Below are 18,296 nucleotides of genomic sequence, written 5' to 3' on the forward strand. Positions count from 1 at the left end.
GTTGGGAAAGGGAGAGGAATTGATCTGAAACCCATCCAAACCCCAAAATCCTATGACTCCAGATCAAAACATGGGTAAACAATGGTAAGATTTTTGTCCTGAAAAAATTGCAGTATTAGCTCAAAACACAGGTCCCAAGAGGATTTCTCTGTCGTGTCCTCCACAAAGGAAAACTGCCTGACTTTTTTCCATGTGAGGAGTGACTGTCTTGCTCTTGTCATCAACAACTTTATCACAGGTAACAGGCCCATCTGCTGGAACTTTATGGTTTGGGCCACAGGTGGGCACTAGACGTGTCCAGCCCAAGGCTGGTGACCACAGCAAACCCAGTCAGCGGCCCCTCCCACACAGAAGCAGAGAGCTGAGAACTTTTTCTTTCCACTCTAAGGATCCCACGGTGGGGCTGCCGAGGCTCAGGGAGTGACTAAGAAAGCCCCAGAAGTGGGCACCATATTCGTCAGCATTTCCGCACTTTCCTGAAACATGAGCTCTGGGCCTCTCCTCCCAACCCGGTCTCAGGGATATAGTTATCACCTCTGGGACAGGACAGCCTTGGGAACTCTGGGCATCTGAACACAGCTGAGGTCGGTGTGGTCAAGGCAGGCTAGGGAGTGGCAGCCGTGGGAAGGGACTCGACAGGGGGCAGACCCAGCCTTCATCCCTGAACTGTGGTGCCTGTGGATCCCCAGCTCAAGAAGTCATAGGTTTTAAGGCGCCCAGTCCCACTTTTCAAGACCCCACTGCCCAACATCTGGGCAATGAATCAGGGAATCAGAACCTTGGGGTTCACTTCCACCTCTGCCACACTAAGGACATAGAGAAGGCTGCTTCCCTCTGAGCCGGGGTGGTGGGGAAGATGAGGATAGCTGCAGGCTCACTGATGCATGATTCTGAGGGAGGCTCCAGGTTCCTCTCCCACCAAACAGCTTCCAGTCAATGAGCTGTCATTGCCAGGCCCCTCACTCTCCACTTCCATAGACCAGGGGGCCACCACTTTTAAGATCCTGGAAGGCACGGCTTAGAGCTTTGTGTAGCCCTGGGTTGGAATGGGGGGGGTCCTGCCTGAGCGCTGGGCTCCAGGCAGGGTGTATGCAGACCCTTCAAGTCAGGAGCGAGCCTCAGTCCCTGGAGAGGGAGCTCATGTCAGCCTCTGGCAGTGCAGCCAGCAGCTGGAGAGCCAAGTAATCCGGTGTCCTTGTCCAGATCTCCCTCCCATGCCTAGGAAGCTGTGCACCACTGGGCTCTGGCTCCGACCTCAGAGCCCAGTCAGCTGTGCCCACTGACGGAAGCCAGGTGAGTTCCAACCAGAGCATCCTCCATGGGCACGGTCCCCGGGCTGGCTGGGCGTCCTGGCCTGCTCTCAGGTCAGCTTAGAGAAGCAATGCCAAGGAGTTCCTGACAGGACCCTTCTGGTGTGTGGGCAGCCTCTCTGATCTCCCTCTAAAGGTCATCTCTCTATATAGTCCCGCCCTTCCTGCCCAGCCCATCCAGAGTTGTTTATTTCTCGGGGCTGAATGCCACGATCCTCCTCAGCTACCTTGGCAGTGGCCTATCGGGAACAGCTAACCTACCCAAAGACAGGTACAGCACCCCACCCTTTAGGGAGCCCTTACTGGGGTCCAGCTTGTGACTCTGCAGGGGTCACACAGGCACCGTCCCCCCAGGCCCAGGCCTCCTGAAGCCAAGGCTGGAACACAGAGCCCAAGGAGGTGCTAATCACACAGGTCCTCACGTGCTATGAGCCAACAGTGAGAGTGCTGGGTGTTCTGCCTCAGAGTTGGCTCCGAGACATTATTCACTCTTCCCTGGCAGCTTTTCCAAGATGCCACACTTAGCCCTCAGGGGAAAACATGCCCTGGGAAAGCTGCAAGCACTAGATAAGCCAGCACCCATCATGCCCCTTTCAGCATGGACCTCGGCAGAGGGGCGCCCAGCGCACCCTGGGTGGCCTGCCTGGTCCCCAGGAAGCGATCCTGACAGCAAGGAGGAAATGGAAGGGATTCCATTCGGCCACATGCTTGCCTCTCAGGGGAAAGCAGGCATTTTAACAAAGTGAGTAACAGGATTGTAGCCCCCACCTCTGGTGACTGCAGGAAGTGTGTCTGAGTTGGCGCACTACCTGGAGTAGTAATGTTTGCTGAGTCCGAGCCCATGTCCAGACACAGTATTAAGTACTTTACACCGACCAACTCACTTAATTCTCACTAGGCTGCAAGGAGATAAGGACTCTTCTTGGCCCCATTTTACAGATGAAAATGGAGGCATGGAGATTACACATTGCCAGCCAGTGGGGCAGTCAGGAGGAAGCCTCCAGATCCACCCACACACCATAGGCTAATGCCACATGAGTCCCCTGTGCCCCTGGGTTCTGTGAACAGAGTTCTCTGGACCAGCAGAATTCTAAGAAAGGAAAGGCATCTCTTTGACATGAGAGCCCTGTGTCTGGTTCTGTCCCTGGCTGCGTGAGTGACTGGCCCACCCATGTCCACACAGCACCCGGAGACCCCACAGAACTTCCTTACTCGTGTCCCCTGCTCTGTCTCCTCGCTCGCCCTTCTCTCCTTTTGGGCCTCGGTCACCTAAAACACAGGAGAAACAGTGGTATTAGAGGTAGAACTGAATTCTAATTGTAAATTAAGCCTTATCTGCAGACTTATTAACCCCAAGCCCTCTACAGAACCCCTCAGGCAGGAACCAGCAGCAGTCAGAGGGCACAGCAGGCAGGAGAAGAGCTGAGGCAATTGTGACCCTGTTCCAGTCACCCCAGGAAAGAGGCAGGGCCCTGCTGAGAAAGTCTCATCTCCTCCTAAAGCACAGAAGAGAACATCTGTCACGTAACCTTAAAAAGCACACAGTACTCAGCAGGAAGATGACAACACAAGGATATTGCTATTAAATAGTCAACATTTTAGAAGTTCACATCCAGGTTTGTTCCTGTGGACAGAGGGGAGGAATGGGGTGGGCTTCGGTTACACAAGAAGAGACACAGGTTAAATGCCAGGCAGATTTTCTGGTGGGGCAAACTATAAAACATGAGTGAGGGTTTCCAGGGAATTATGGAATTTCCTTCCCAGGACATGATTAGAACAGTTTGTTTCCCTGCTGGCATCTCATTCTACAAAGAAGTAGAAAATCCTGCCACCACTTAGGAATTCTACTCCAAGGATCTTCAAAAAACCATCTGCAAAGCCAAATCCTGGAGCATATTATGGGTGAAAAATACCAAGTCGGAAATTTCTAGAGGAAAATACCTAGCATGATCCGAGGTTTGATGAAAAATCCTCATATAGGCATATGAATGTGTTCAGAGAAAGGTCCTGCAGGATGTGCTCCAAAGAGTTGACAGTGGTTATTGCGAAGAGCAAGAGCTGAAGGGACTGAAGAGTGAATGGACTTCCTCCTTATTTTTGTACAAAGACACAAGGTGACAGTGATTGGCAGTAGTGTTTTCTGAGTTCTCGTTGTAATAAAAGAAGCGTAGGAAGCTTGGGAAATAGCACTGGATGACCTTGTCATGTGCAGTGATGACAGGAGGTCTAGCAGGAAAACAGGTACTGACTGAAGTATGTTCCCCTAGAGAAGAACAAGGTGCTATCACAAGAGGAAAAAAAGGAAACGCTGTTGTAATATAAGCCTGCGAAGTGAATTGAAGGTGCTCATACTGGGGGACATGGAGTATTGCAGATGGAGAGGGCTCGGGCAGGGTGGCCCCTTTGCCGTCTTCCTGTGGTAACAGCGCTGGATCAAAGCCCATCATAAAGTCTTTAAAGACTTTCATATATGGGTGCTCACTCCTCACAACAGACCCATGGATCATGGCAGTGTGAGAACTGTTTGTATTAGATGGAAAATTGAAGCTTAAGAGGATGAAGACACTGGCCTCAGGTCACTCTGCTGGGTGGCAGAGACATGTGACCCCAGGTGGGCACACCCAGCTCCCATGCGCTGCCCATGGGTGCAGTGAGCTTTGTTCTTACCTTTGAACCCACGCAAGCCCATTGGGCCAGTGGCCCCCAGCTTGCCGTCATCGCCCTTGGGGCCAGGCAGTCCTGGGGTACCCCGTTCACCTGGCAGACCTGCAGAGAGAAGAGATAATTTTGGAGCTTCAGACTCAGAACTCGCAGGGCCCCGAAAGGGCGCTGTCCGGTTCAGTGATGGACCACAACCACACATCCTCTGACACCACTGCTTCCTGAGTCTTCCTAGTTAACTTAGACCTCCTCTCTTTCATTATTTGGGTTTGGAGCCCTCCCGCTGAAAAGCCCACTTCTGCTGGGAGCGATGGCGGTGATACCTCTGCTGCCCTGTGCTGCTGGAGCTTCAGAGTTGGCAAACACTTTTGGAGCTCCTTCTGTGTGCCAGACATAGAGTCTCAATAAGTCACTGTACCAAATGGGGAGGTATTGTTTACCTGCACTGCCAGTGGGGCAACCAAGGCACAGAGAGGTTAAATAACCTCCCCAAGAGCACACAGCAAAGAGTACTGGAGATAGGATCTGAGCTTCCTGAGGAGAGCTCTTGGTCTGCCTCACCTCCTGAGGGGTCAAAGGGGCCTACTAGGCCTTAGGGAGGGTGGGGATGGCTGTTAGAGAACAGGAGGAAAATTAAATAATGCTCCATTCTGTGTAAAGAAAGAATAAAATGATCACCTCCTTCCTGTAAATTCAGGAAGTAGGCAAAGGGGGCTGGAGGTTCAGAAGGACGGGGAAACCACAAATTAATACATGGATGTGTGGCCTGCTGCCTGATCAGGCCCCAGGCTCCCAGCCACAAGGCCAATGGCCATGGCCAGGGCTGACTGCACCGTGGAGAGCCAGGACCAACAAACACTTTTGCCAAGCCAGAATCCAGGGTCCCTGGAGGCCTGGCCTCAGCCCACACTTATCTCTGTGAGGCAGACCTCCCTTTATTGACTGACAGACTGTTTTCTCCTGCTTGGAAAGCTAGCTGGCCTTCTTTGGGCTTCTTTTCAGGGGACCTGAGAAACTGTCCTGATCATAACTATTTACCAGCGCTGAGTCCCAGGGCCAGAAAGAGGAGCATGCGGGGGTGGCAGGACCTTGGAAATGTCCAGGAATTTTCCTCCCTTCCTAATGGAAGGTAAGCAGTCCTAGAGCCCCGTGGTCCTGTGGCCACAGAAGTTTGATTCTAACACAGGATGTGCCCATAGTTCCCCATTAGGCAGAAAAGTAGGTATGAGGCACCCTTAACTGAGTCTTCAGAGCTCCTCTGAGACAGGGCTTAGGTAAAGGCTGGGCTGGGGCTCTCCGTCCTTCAGAGGAGATTAGAGATTTAGGCAATGTGGGTCCTAAAATACCCCCCCAGACACTTCTCCCACAAGGTTCCCCTTGTCCCCCATTCTGACTGAAATCTATGGAATGTTTTGGGTGGCACAGGCCCAAGAAGTGGTGGGCTCAGCTGTGAAGTTCGACATAGTAACCAAGCAGGAGCTTCTGGGATACCTGAGTCTAAGAACAGCACAGCCTTTCTAGAAGGTTCCAAAGTGCCCTTCCTGCCAGCCTCTGGGTCTGTAGGGCTGACGTGTACACCGTAGAATAGACAGGGAAGATGTCATTTATGCATTACCTCGGGCTCCAGGTAGGCCAGGGATGCCAGTCTTGCCTTCCTTGCCTTCCTCCCCTGGATCACCTTTGGGTCCTGGTGGCCCTGGAGGGTGAAACCAGCATCAAGGTTAGAGAGCTGTTTTCTGGATCCCACCTGGACAGCTGCTGAGGAAGCAAAAAGCTTCCTGTTTGATGAGAGGAAGGGTCCAAGTGGTGATGCTTTGAAAACTGTAGGATGTCAGTGGTGCCTAGCTCGGTCTCGAGAACATTCAGGAAAACTCCCTGGAGAAAATCACTGGCAATGGAAACCTCAAGGAGAAACCAGAACTGCTTAGGAGTGGTGGAGTGTGTTATAAACCATGCACCTGTGCCCCCCAAGTCCATGTGCTGAAGTCCTTCCCAGTGGGACAGGAGATGGGGCTGGGGGAGGGAATTAGGGTTAGAGGAGGTCATGAGAGTGGGGACCTACTGGTGGGATTAGTGGCTTCACCAGAGGCACCAGAAAGCTTGTGCACTAACACACACACACACACACACACACACACACACACACACACACACACACACACAGTGAGAGCCCGGCTGCCTGCAAGCAAGGAAGGCAGCCTTTTCTTGAACCCAGACTTCCAGCCTCCAGACCACAAGCAAACATCTGTGGTTTGTGCCTGGGTGTGTGGCGCTTTGTTATGGCACCAGTGGTGACTAGGCCAGGGTGAAAGAGAGTCCGGGCAGGGGAGAACTTCCCCAAGACACAGCTATGGAAACCCCCATAGGAAAGGCAGCTGCTAGTGGAAGAAGGCACTGTGGGGTGGGGACGGGTGGCTCTTGGATGTGTCACTTAAGTGCCTCACAGGAGGGGCCGAGACAAGAGCCCCACATGATCCCCATGAGGCTGCACCATGGGAAGTGGATCAAAGCAGGAGGGGGCAGGGCTGCAGTCTGTCCAGGCGGAAGGGGATGGAGCCCCTGGCAAAGGAAATGGCTGTGAGGGGACATCAGGGACAGAAGAGCCTTTGGTTCCCATGGGTGAAAGCCAGCAGGAGGCGGTGGGCACACTCCCAGACCTCTGCAGTGTCTACCTGCTCCTGAGTCAGGCTGCCTTTCAGGGTGTGACAGGACTTGGTCTCTATGACTGTGCTGTGTGTGGGATTTATTTGTTTTGGGCCACACAGCCAGCAAGTGAGTGAAGGAGCTATGGTTTCAGCCCAAGTCTATCTGGCACACCTTTTCTAGAACCTTCAGCTACTTGCCATTCCAAGCTGCTCATCTTGGTGACAGCTGTTCTGACCCATCAGTCCTACTGAAGTGAACATGATCCATTATGTAGACTTGGGAAGCTGCGACAGGCCCCATCCTTCAGCGACAGTAGATGTGACCTCTTAGCCCTGGCAAGGACTAGCTCCCAGAGGCAAGACTATATCCTTTATACCCCAGCTTGACAGCCTCTCTCCTGCTGCTCTGTGAGAGAAACCACTGGGTTGAACGGTTCCCACTCCATTCACATTGACCGGGAGCCGCCTCAATCTTATCAGGATATGGGGCCTTTGCAGATAAAATTAGCCAGGCTGCAGTCACAGTGGCGTGGGGTGGGGCCTAATCCAGTGACTGGTGTCCTCGTAAGAAAATAAAACAGAGATTCAAGGAGAACACCATGTGACCACTGAGGCAGAGACTGGAGCAAAGCGACTGCAAGCCAAGGAATCAAGCACTGCCAGCAGCCCCCAGCAGCCGAGAGGAAGCCAGGCTTCACAGAGCTTTCTGCAGGGCAGTGACGCATGGACGCCTTGATTTCAGGCTTGCAGCCTCCAGAACTGAAAGAGTATAAACCTCTATTATTGTATGCAACCCAGTTCATCATGCTTTGCTAGAACATCGCTAGGAAACCAAAACATGTCTACTCACAGCGTCGTGGTAAGGTCTTGCACAATAAATAATTGATGAATAAATGAGTGTGTGAGATCAGAGAATGTTGATACATACAAAACAATCAGGCCGCCAAGATCGAGATGTACTGATACATTCCAAAAGCTGGCACCATGCTCAGACCCTAAGCAAAGCTGACAGATGTTTGATGGCACATGCACAGGGGAAAAGTAATCATGTTTTCTTAACAAAAAAAAAATTCATGAGTTACATAAAATATTTAAGGAAGGCTGGGTTTATGGCCATTATCCTCTTTTCTGTGAAAAAAAAAAGCAAAGGACGGCTGCCGCACTGATCCCAGTTTCTAGAACACAGGATTAAGAAGCAGACCCTATTTGGAACAGGCCGAAGTTTGAAATGCCAATGAAAGGCAGAGTTAAGATGCAAACAAACTCCACATTCCTCTCTGGTGATCTCCGCTCTGGGTCAGGCAGCAGCAAAGGAAATCCAGAGAGGGTGCCTGGGTCTCTATCGCTGGACCTGGACCCCATAATGCCAGCCCCTCTCACTTTGCTCTGCCTTCCACCCTTCCCACAGAGAACTCTGGGTGAAAGGAATTGAGCTGATCATGGATTGCGTGGGTCGTATACTTCACACTGAGGCAGGTGCGTCCGCAGCTGAAGTGTTCCCAAAGCCCTGGTCGCCATCCAAGCTATCACTGTGCGGTGGCAGCCTTGCTGGAGGAAGCTAGGTTCACTGGGCGTGTGCCCCTGAAGGGGATGCTGGGACTGTGGTCTCTGGCTCTGTTTCTTGGCTGCCTTGAGGCGAATGGCTCCCTCTTGCCATGATGTTCTGTTTATCGTGGGCTCACCGTGGTGTGGTCAACTAACCATGTACTGGACCCTCCAAAACCATGAACCACAATAAACCTCTCCTCTTTACAAGCCAGTTATCTGGGATGTTTTGTCATAATGATGAAAAGCTGACTAACACAGGTCTCAGGGCCTGGATCTCCCTGAGACTGGTCCTGGTAGAGGGAGGTGCTGCCCAGTGGAACCATCCCAATCTGGCTAACAGGGCATGAAGAGAATTTGGAAGGTGAGAGCTGAATGGGGACACATTGCACTTGGATTCAGGCCTCTGGTCCTATTTACAGGGGGAATAATCCTTTTCCATGGAGTTGTGAAGTGAAAAGACTCAGTTCAATGACTTGATGGATATGGAAGGGCTTCCTGTCTTGGGAGGGAGTGCGTCTCTGACCACCTGCACCCTACTTTCCATATGCTTCATCAGAATTACGACCAGATTACTGTTGGGACTGTTCTAGGGTGCACCCCAAACCACCCTGGACCCACAGGTCTAGAAGCATTCTACATGGGTGCTTTTTTAAACCCAAGTAAGTGGCTAGTGCTGGAGAGTCCTCAGAAGAGAGTGGTAGGCAGAGGTTGGAACCAACAGTGCAGGTGGGTGGCCACCCAAGCCTCAGGGCAGACTAGCCTGCATGACTCACAAGAGCCTGCAGGGGGCAAGAGCTTTGTGGGGCCGGGCCACCTGGTGCCCAAGGATAGGTCCCTGTTCAGGTCCCTGTTGCTGCGCTTGGCTGCATTCTCAGCCCTAATGTGTTTAGGGACTGTCGTGCTCTCAGGAACCCAGGCCAGCAACCTGCAGTCTGCTTGATTCTTCTCTCCTCCATTCCCCTCAGTTGCCACACACAGCCTGTCACAAAGGCTTGCCCTAGAGGAGGGTCACCTCCTGCCCACCATGTTTCTGAGAGCCACTATGCTTGCTGGAACCTTGTGGTCCTGCTTCTGTCTCCCTTGTCACTGGTCTTTCTTTCCAACCCACTGTGTATACTGCAGTCAGATTAATCTCTCCAAACAGGGAAACAACCAAGTGACTGCAGAGACCTCAGACAAGCCCAGCATGGTGCAGTCCCCTAGCATGGTGACCTCCGTCCCCATGGGAGATGCCACAGGTCATTTCCAGCCTGAGCTTCCACCACACTTTCAATGTGGTGCTGTGGACCCTTCTCTCTCTTGGGAAAAAAACTTTCTCCTGGGTTCCCCAGCACTGGTCAAACCGTTTCCCTTCTAAGAGCCCAGTCCCTCCAAGCCTAGGAACTGCATTCCTGCTCAGCTTTCTGCTCTGCTTGGGCCCCACAATCACGGCCCCAGCTCGGGCAGTTGTGCAATGCTCTGGCTGGAGTGCCGTGAGCCTGGCCAGGCTGTTCCTACCCTGCTGGCTGGATGCTATCATCCACCTCAGACTGCAGTCCCCAGGAAGGACAGGCTTGCCTGCGGGACGAGGTCCCTCTCTGTGACCCCATGGCTGGCACAGGCCTGGCGCTCTGTGGTGATTAGCAGGGTGACTATGGCAGTTATGTGATGAGCTGCCCCTCATGGCACCTGTGTGAGGGGTCCTTCTCCTCTCTCTACACTGTCACATGTCTCATCTTTGCCATCAGCCAAGAAGGACAGGGTAAGGAGGTGGCTGGATAAGGAGGAACAAGGTGCTAGGGTCCCATCTCAGGGCCAGTCTGCCAGTGTAGGCCACACTGTCTCCAGGGAAGTCTTGCTCTGTGAAATGCCACGTGGATGCATCTTCTGCCCAGAGGAGGACTAGCAGTTGAACATCTGGGAAAAGTGCCAGCATTGTCATGGTGACCCACTAACATGGGGAGATGCGACTCCTGCTTCCTTTCCAAGTCCTAGGGCAAGGCGTGGGGTGGGAGGAGCTGTGTGTGCTGGAAGCAGGGGGTGACCTTCTCAGAACAAGTGATGGGGACATCTGATGATTCGGGCCCAAGAGCAGCAGTTCACTGACTCACATCAGACCCTAGACACTACCCCAGCTACACTAACCCCACCTGACCGAGGGTGGAGTCCTTCCACTGGCTGCTCTGCCCCCAGTTCCCTGAAGTCACAGAGCCCTGGATCTTGGCAGCTCCCCCGGTACAGTCTGAGAACTTGCTCATGCTATCCCTCAGGGCTTCTCCCTACACCCTTGGGAAGTGGGTAGGGTAGCCCTATCAGTCTCATTTTGCAGCCTGGAAGACCTAGCCCTAAAAGATGAGGTGAAGCCCTGGCCTTGATCCTCTGAGCCTCAAGGGCAAAGTGGTGGGGGCAGGCTAGATGTGCCTGCTCATTTCCACAGTGCACCTTTTGCCCACTTTGTAGCATGGTCAGATGTGGAAAATGAGAGCACAGAGGGCTGTACAACCTACCCCGGGACCTCCGCTGGGCAACATGTCCCAATCCTTTGCAGAAGAGAAGCACTATTCCACTCGTCCCTCATTCACAGAGACACCCAACACCTTCCACACAAGGGTTCCCTGGTGACTACAGCCAGAGCCCAGCCTCAGCATCTGGGATCCGCCCCCACTCGACCTGGATCCCTGGCTCCACTAACTTCCCAGCCTACTACCACAGATGGTGTTTCACTCTCTAAAGAGCAACCACAGATACAGCTTGGTGCATGCGACTTGCTCAGTCCCATCTCGGGGCCAGTTCATCAGCCCAGCCCAGGCCACACTGCTCCAGCATGGTCCTGGCCACCTGAGGACCAGCATCTAAGCATCGTCTTCAACTGCAAAAGAAGAGAACTGGACAGGATGCTGTCGAGAGAGCTGCTCCCATGCTAGAGTCCCGTGATTTTAGGGCCTCATACACTAGCAGAGGGCCATCAGCATACGAGCGGAGCTGCCCTCCCTCCCCGGTAGGCCTCCCTTCTCTCTCTCTGGCTCTCCCTCCCTAACTGTTGCCTCCATTCTCTGATAATCTAAGTGCTCCTTTGAAACCCACACACAGATTTCAGCAGATGTGGCTGATGCTGAAAATCCAAAGCAGAAAACAGAAAGTCCCACTTTGAGTGTCCACAGAAGACAAACTGGAGATGAAATGCATAAAAAATGGCATAACAGAACAAGAGAATGAAAACCATTTGGGCTAAGCTAAGAATAATGTAAATATACTGTTATTTGAAAAATACACATAGTCAAGTATTTGTAGATCTGATCCAGGAAAGGGTCAAAGAAAAGAGTACGGTATGTGTATGTGAATTATGTCTGTGAGCATATGTATGTGCATAGGTGTGCATGCATGTGTGTGCATGCATGTATGTGTGTGCATGCGTGCATACATATGTGTATATTTTAAAGATTTTTAAGCTGTTTAAGCTTCCTAGACCTCGTGCCCTGGGCAGTACAGGGGGAACAGGGGTACTTCCTGGGAGAGGGCATTCCTGAGAAGGAGGCCCTGTGAGGCACCCTTGGAGCAGTACCCACCCTACCTAGGGCTTGTGCAGTGGTGTTGTCAGGCTAAGCAGAGTACAGAGCCCTTGGGGAGCAGCAGCGAGGTCTGACAGGAGGTGATGCGGTGACAGCGCACTGTGTGAAGGAGCCCTGGCCGTCATAGCAGTGGGAAGGATGGGGGAAGGAAGGACAGGAAGGGCAACTGGCCAAAAAGGAACAAAGGGAACCAAGGGCCTCCCCTCCCGGCCCCAAAACAGAAGCACACCAGGGACCTGCAGTTTCCACATGATACTTCAGACCTACTGTGAAATGAACACACTGTGAGATGAAATATATTCTTCGACATAGGATGAATACATCTTCCGAACAGCCCTGAACACCGAGTTCAAATTGGGGGTTCTCCACTTCTTGGGACTCTGCCATCATAGCACAGGAAACCCAAGGAGCCACTGTCCTCTCCCCCTGCAGCCTCATCCTGAGCAGCCTCGCTATCCCTGCCTCAAGCTCTCCCCCCCTCCAACAGCTCTGATTCCCACACACTTACGTTCCCTACTCCAAGGGTTTTTATGTAGCCCAGGTTAGCCTCTAACATGTGGCAAACCTCCTGCCTCAGCCTCCCAGGTGCAGGGATGACAGGTGTGCGTCACCATGCCCTGCTTACCATTCTCTTGGTTCTACTCTCTTCCCTACTGAGGTTTACACAGGAGAGAGATCTGGACAGGCCCTGGAAGTGATTATGGATCACATAGGCAGAAAATCTGAGTTCCGTGGGATAAGAAGTAAAAGATGAGGTATGGGTTCAGAGGGACAGGAGTACTAGGAGAAGTCGAGAAGACTTCTGGGGCATTGGGTGGGAGCTGGGGAGGTGTAGGCAGAAGACCCAAGCACAGAGTTTTTGGGGACTGGGGCAGCGTACCTTTGGCGAGGGAGATGTTCCGCAGCGCGATGGAGTGCTCCCAGTCTTTGAGGCGCAGGTCCTCGGTGACCGTGTTGAGCGTGGCCAGCTCCTGCTTCAGCTGCAGCTCCATGCCCAGGTGCACCAGCCGCAGGCGGCGCGTATCCTCGCTAGCGTTGCTCACCAACACCTGCAGGTCCTGCAGCCGCGTGCGTTGCAGCGCCACGTCGTAGGACAGGCTGTGGTTGAGGCCCCGCAGCGAGCCGCCCACGTCGGCCAGCTCCTCGCCCAGGACGCCCACCCTGCGTGCCAGCCCGTCCAGCAGGCCCGCGTGGCGCCCCAGCAGCAGCTGGCTGCGGTTGCTCTCCACCTGCAGCTGGTAGATCTCCAGCTGCGCCGCGTCGCTCTGCTGGCCGGTGCGGTCACGCAGCAGGGCCACCGCCTGCTCGGTCTGCGTGGCCTGCTCCTGCAGCCCCCACAGCGCGCCCTCCAGCCGCTGCACCGCGCTTACCAGCGCCAGCAGCGAGTCCGACTGGTTCTGCAGCGCATCCTGCACTTTCCACACCTGCTCGGTCAGGTCGGCCTGCAGCGGAGCCTGTAGCAGCCGCAGTTGCAAGTCCCGGAAGCTCTCGTTGAGCCGGTTCACATTCCGAGTCAGGACCTTTAGGTCATCCGGGGAGCTTCGGGGTCTGGACACTGTGGAGGAGCAGAGGGAGGGGACACGTGAGCATCGCTGGGGAGGGAGGTCCAGGTAGACAGGGTGAGCAGAGTTGGGACGTGTGGCGGGGGGGGGGGGGGGGACTTCATAGATCCCAGGCACTTGCTAAGTCCCAAGCCTGTCTGCCTAATAGAGCCAGCCCCTGGCCAGGTGTCCCATCTGTAGAGACTGGTATGAGACTTCTGCGACTTATTTTTAGTGTGTTTTGCTGTGCGTAATAATTATATTCATCTTAGAAGGGTTGATACAAAGCTATATGAGGCATCTTGACCGTCTCTACGAGCCGACAGTCTCCCCGTCTGCCAATCCCCTCCCTTCTCCACAGTCTATCTCCCTGTCTTCTGCCGTTTTTATTTTGCTTTTCAAACTGTTTATAAGTTGGCTTTCTCATCTAAGGGAAACCATTGGATCTTTAACCTTCTATCTGACTGATTTCACATAACACTCTGGAGACACTGAAGTCTTTTTCTTTTTTCTTTTTCGACAGGGTCCCACTGTGTAGTGCAGGCTGTCCTTGAACTCATGGCGAGCCTCCCACCTCAGCCTGCAGAGTGCTGGATTACAGATGTATGCTACCAGGCTGTGCACCTGAGCTTTTATTTTATTTTTTATTAATTTTATTGAGAAACATATAGCAATGAAACAGTTTCAAAACAGGTGAGTAGGACAGTTATAATAATTAATACATTGCATATTGTTGTCTTCGTAGTAGTTATTCATAGTACAAGATGCAGACATGATACCCTGTCTAAAAACACACAACAAATCTTTCTATTCCTTGAATTAAGAGAATGTAGCTATTATATCTATCCTATTTTGTATATATAGATACAAAATGGTCCTTCATTTTACCCCCTTTTTTGTTTAGTTTTGTCAGAGATGGGTATTCCATTGCCATTTAAATATTGTAGGTGCACAAATTCAGCAAAACAATCCAATCTAGTCCAGTACTCCATAATAGTAGTGAGCTAAACCTCACTTGCTGTGCACCTGGTCTTGATCTAAGCGTTTTCTGCCAGTCTGGCCCTTAAGAAATGTTTTGTTTTGTTTTGTTTTGTTTGTTTTGGCCCAGTCAGCCCACCCTGAGGCAAGGTTGGCACAGCATGTGGAGCCGGGGATTGAACCGTGGTGCCCTGTGCCTGCCTAAGCTTGCCTAAGCAGGCGTTTTAGACCACTGAGCTATCTCAATAGCCCAGAAACGCTGTATATTGTACATCGCAAAGTGCCTGAGTACGAGCAGGTTTCTGGAGCTCCACTTACGATACGCGGTGCTACAATCTGCTGACCTTAGGAGGTCATTACCCACTGTGGTATGGATGTCCTGCTCCCCAACTCCATTAGTGGGAGCTAATTGTCAGACGAATGGTCACGGTGAGCCACGGGGCAGAGCCCTCAGGAGTGAGGTCACCCCTCTGTCAGAAGTGCCAGGGAGCTGCTTACCCTTCCTGTCACACAAGGACACCCAGGACACATCCTCAATGAGACACAGGCCTGCACCAAACCCTGCCTCTCTTGGCACCTTGACCCTGGTCTTCCTACCTCCTGATCTGCTGTTGTTTAGAAGTAATGCAGTCTCGGGCATTTCATTACAGCAGCACAAGTGGACCAAGCCAGCAATGGTATTATCCTTGTTTACAGTCAGACCTGCTTGAGTTGCCCAAGGCAGCACAGCAAGTGGTCGGCACCCAGAGGGCCTGCTCCAGAGCTGGGTTTTGCTCCAAGTCTGCTCCAGAGTAATCTACAGGAACAGCATCCAGGCAGCCAGGCCAGCTAGGCTCAAGGCCACACACAGGGTTCGTTTTATAGCATTCCAGGTCCACGGTCCCATTCCTCCTGCTGCAGTGAGGGCCTCTCGCTGGGCCCTCGTGGGCAGGTAAAAAATGGCTTTAGATCACTCCCTACTCTTCTCTGCATCCCCCCACACTTCTAGTTCCTTGACTTTAATCTTCAGAAAAACGAGCCATCCCAGAGACTCCCCACCCTTTCCTCTTGGAGAGGCTCCCTTCTCTTGGTTACAAACAGCTGTTTCACAATCTTAAGATGAGGGAGCTAAATGCTAGACTCTAGCATCCCACATAGCTGGGGTTCAGGGACCATGCAGACCCCAGGGTACACTACATGCCCTGGGGCGAGGCTGTCTGGGGCTGCATGTTCCCCAGCTCTGCTCTGCACACCAGAAAGTTGAAACTGGGTAGCTTGGGAGAGACAGAGTAGAAAGAGAAAGAAGGTGAGGCACAGTGGGAGTTCTGCCTTGGAAATCTTGGAACCCTAGAATTTGGTTACACAGCTTGTCCAAACCATGAAACAATTTGGATCAGATAAGTTCTCTTCCAAAACTTCATGTTGGGATGGGGAAAAGAATATGGAGAGATTAGGGGTCACATGAAAATCTGTGACGACAGTTACGCAGCGATGCTTCTGGAAGGACAGCATTGCCATGCCCACCCTGTGGGCGATAGGCCACTTCAGAAAGGTTCAGAGGAGTCCAGAGCTGGGGGGGGGGCAAGACCTTAAGCCAGAAAGGCTGCACCTCTAAGGGTTACCCCCTATGCTAACACTGCATTCAGTTAGCTCGGATGCTGGAATAGTCTGCATTCTGCTTGCTCAGATCCCAAATGCGCTTCCTTGCCTTTCCACCACTGACCTGCCCTTCGGGGAAATAGAGAGCAAGAGGACACTGTTCTTCCCACAAGATGGACTTGTAGCATTTCAAAGACCTGCCCTTGCTGTGCGCTATCCTTTCTTGTTTAAAGTCTGCAGTTCTGGGCTGGGGATGTAGCTCAGACTAAGCATGGGCAAGGCCCTGAGTTCAATCCCAGGAGAGGGGGAGAGAGAGAGAGAGAGAGAGAGAGAGAGAGAGAGATCACAACTAAGCATTTTAATACAAATACTTATATAAACTCTGCAGTTATTTCCTTTATTTTCTTGAAATGAGAGCTAGCCTTTGTGCACCATAGCTGATCTCTTTTATACACGCTTTAGTTGGACAACATCCCCTTGAAGGTGGTTTTCCAAGGTATGCAAAGACTGAACAGAATACAAAAGAAGGACCAGCTCCTTCTGCTGGGCAGGAATGTCCAGTGAGAGGACCCCATCCAGCCCTGTGCAGCTTCATCCAGCCCTAGAGTCAGCCTCTAGGTTGGGGCTGCACAGCCTCTGGTGAGCTCTGATGTCTCCCTCACTCTACAGTTGAGTAACTAAGGCCAGCAGGGTGAGCTGAGCCGCTAACAATGGTCGCTGCTGTCCCAGGGGCCCCAGCACAGCACCACTGACTACAGAGGGGCCAACACACGGAGAGCTGCCAGGGAAAAGGACCTGAGGCCCCAGCCCAGCCCAGCACGGTGGGAACTCCCACTGAACAGGTCCGCAGAGGCCAGGCCTGGAGCCCCACACCAGGCTGTGGTCCGTCTTCCACCCGCACTGGCTGACAGCTGGGAGGCCTGGCTTGTGAGGAACAGGAAGGCCCACATTCTCCCTTCAGTCTCTGGAGCTCAGAGACACAGCGCAGTTAGTCAGCAGGGAGACCGACACTGAGCTGTGGCTGTGCCCGCTCTGGTTTGGGACTGGGAGTGACTGAGGAGCGCAGGGAGCACGGGGCTGGGTTGAGGCCATGCTTGCCTAGAGGCCAGGGAGCAAGGGCAGCCAGCCGCCTCCCTCCCTGTCTCCGCCTGGCCCTCTTCTGGGTGCCCTGTGCTACCTACACGGTCCCCTGCCCTGGATGCCTCAGGCACTGCTCATCCACACCTGCCAGCCTCCGTCCCTTCTCCCTGTCCAGGAGCCCGCACTGAAACTATGTCCACACGGGCACAGCTGCCCAACAGCTGCCCTTCCCGGGGAGCCCCTGTGCGTCCTTCCTGGGTGCTCACCGCAGAACCAGTATGAACAGGAACCAAAGGAAAGCAAGGCGGAGCCTCCCTGCACCCCACGACTTGCGCAGGGCACTCTGGGTCTCTTCCTGTCTTCTTTCTCTAGCTCCATCCGTGTGCACACCAGTCTTTACGATTTGAAGTCTGGGGTTTTCTCCACCTAATATTATAACCACTTCCCAAGCATTTATTTTCCCATCCTACACCCTGTCTTCCGTAATTTGGATGACTACATATGAGTCCCACAAGGGGACATACTGTAATTTACCCATTTGATTTCCATGGAATCTTTTTTCTTTCACTCATGGTAAATAAATACAGTAATGTTTCCGTTTTCTTGAAAAATTTTCTGTAAAATTTTCAGTGAATTCCCAGAAGTTGGCCAGAGTTATTCAAAAGGCGTGGCCATTTTATGATTCTTATAAAATCCCAGCCAATTTCTCCAAATTATCCTAATTTACTTACATTATAGATTTTTCAGTGCCGCAATTTCCACGCAGTGCTGCACTTGTACAGTTTGTGTGTGGTGTACTTCACAGACACAAGCTGGTACCTGGTTATAACTGCGGTTTAGAAGCGGCCTTTCAAAGGATGCGTTAGCTGGTAGGAGCAATGTCAAGGGCTGTGGGGCCTGGGTTAGTCAGGACAGTACTGGAGAGGTTCATATCCGCCAGGCACCATGCTGTGCTGCTCAGGGAGCCCAGCCTCCCTCCTCTGGGTCCTGTACACACTCAGAGTGCATTAGCTCCTTCCAGCAGTCACCAAGTTTCCCTGCACACACTCCTGCACCAATCTCTCCCCCCTCTAAGTCCTTCCAGATGTCTGCTATCCTCACCAAGGAGCAATTCTTCCTGGAGTGTGACTCTTAATTTGTGTTTATGCAAACAGTTCATTTATCTCTCTGCCTGGCGTATCTACTTTTTTTTTTCCTTGTTAAAAAAAAACTTTATTCATAAACACAAAATTCATGAATTGTATTTCTTTTCAGAAGACAAAAGACTAGAATTATTTTGTGCATAGCTCATTTTAGGTTTCAATCTTGATTACTGATATTTATATTGTACTACTATTTGTACTATGTACACTTACATTAAAACAGTACTACTTTTATAACTTTAACAATCTAACGTTGTCTTCCTTG

At 52.2% G+C, this 18,296-nt stretch overlaps 1 protein-coding gene across 1 annotated transcript in view; it reads right to left on the reverse strand.

Annotated features, from left to right (window-relative positions):
- Scara5 (scavenger receptor class A member 5) overlaps window positions 1-18,296 on the reverse strand; it is a 103,361-nt gene that overhangs the window by 25,122 nt on the left and 59,943 nt on the right. The window contains exons 4-7 of the mRNA XM_004630692.2: window positions 12,593-13,267; window positions 5,587-5,667; window positions 3,978-4,076; window positions 2,523-2,579 (exon numbers count right to left, since the gene is read on the reverse strand). Coding sequence (XP_004630749.2) covers window positions 2,523-2,579; window positions 3,978-4,076; window positions 5,587-5,667; window positions 12,593-13,267 — 912 coding nt within the window. The remainder of the gene's footprint in view (window positions 1-2,522; window positions 2,580-3,977; window positions 4,077-5,586; window positions 5,668-12,592; window positions 13,268-18,296) is intronic.

The sequence above is a fragment of the Octodon degus genome, unplaced genomic scaffold (assembly GCF_000260255.1).
Source record: "Octodon degus isolate 3935 unplaced genomic scaffold, OctDeg1.0 scaffold00036, whole genome shotgun sequence".
Lineage (NCBI taxonomy): Eukaryota > Metazoa > Chordata > Mammalia > Rodentia > Octodontidae > Octodon > Octodon degus.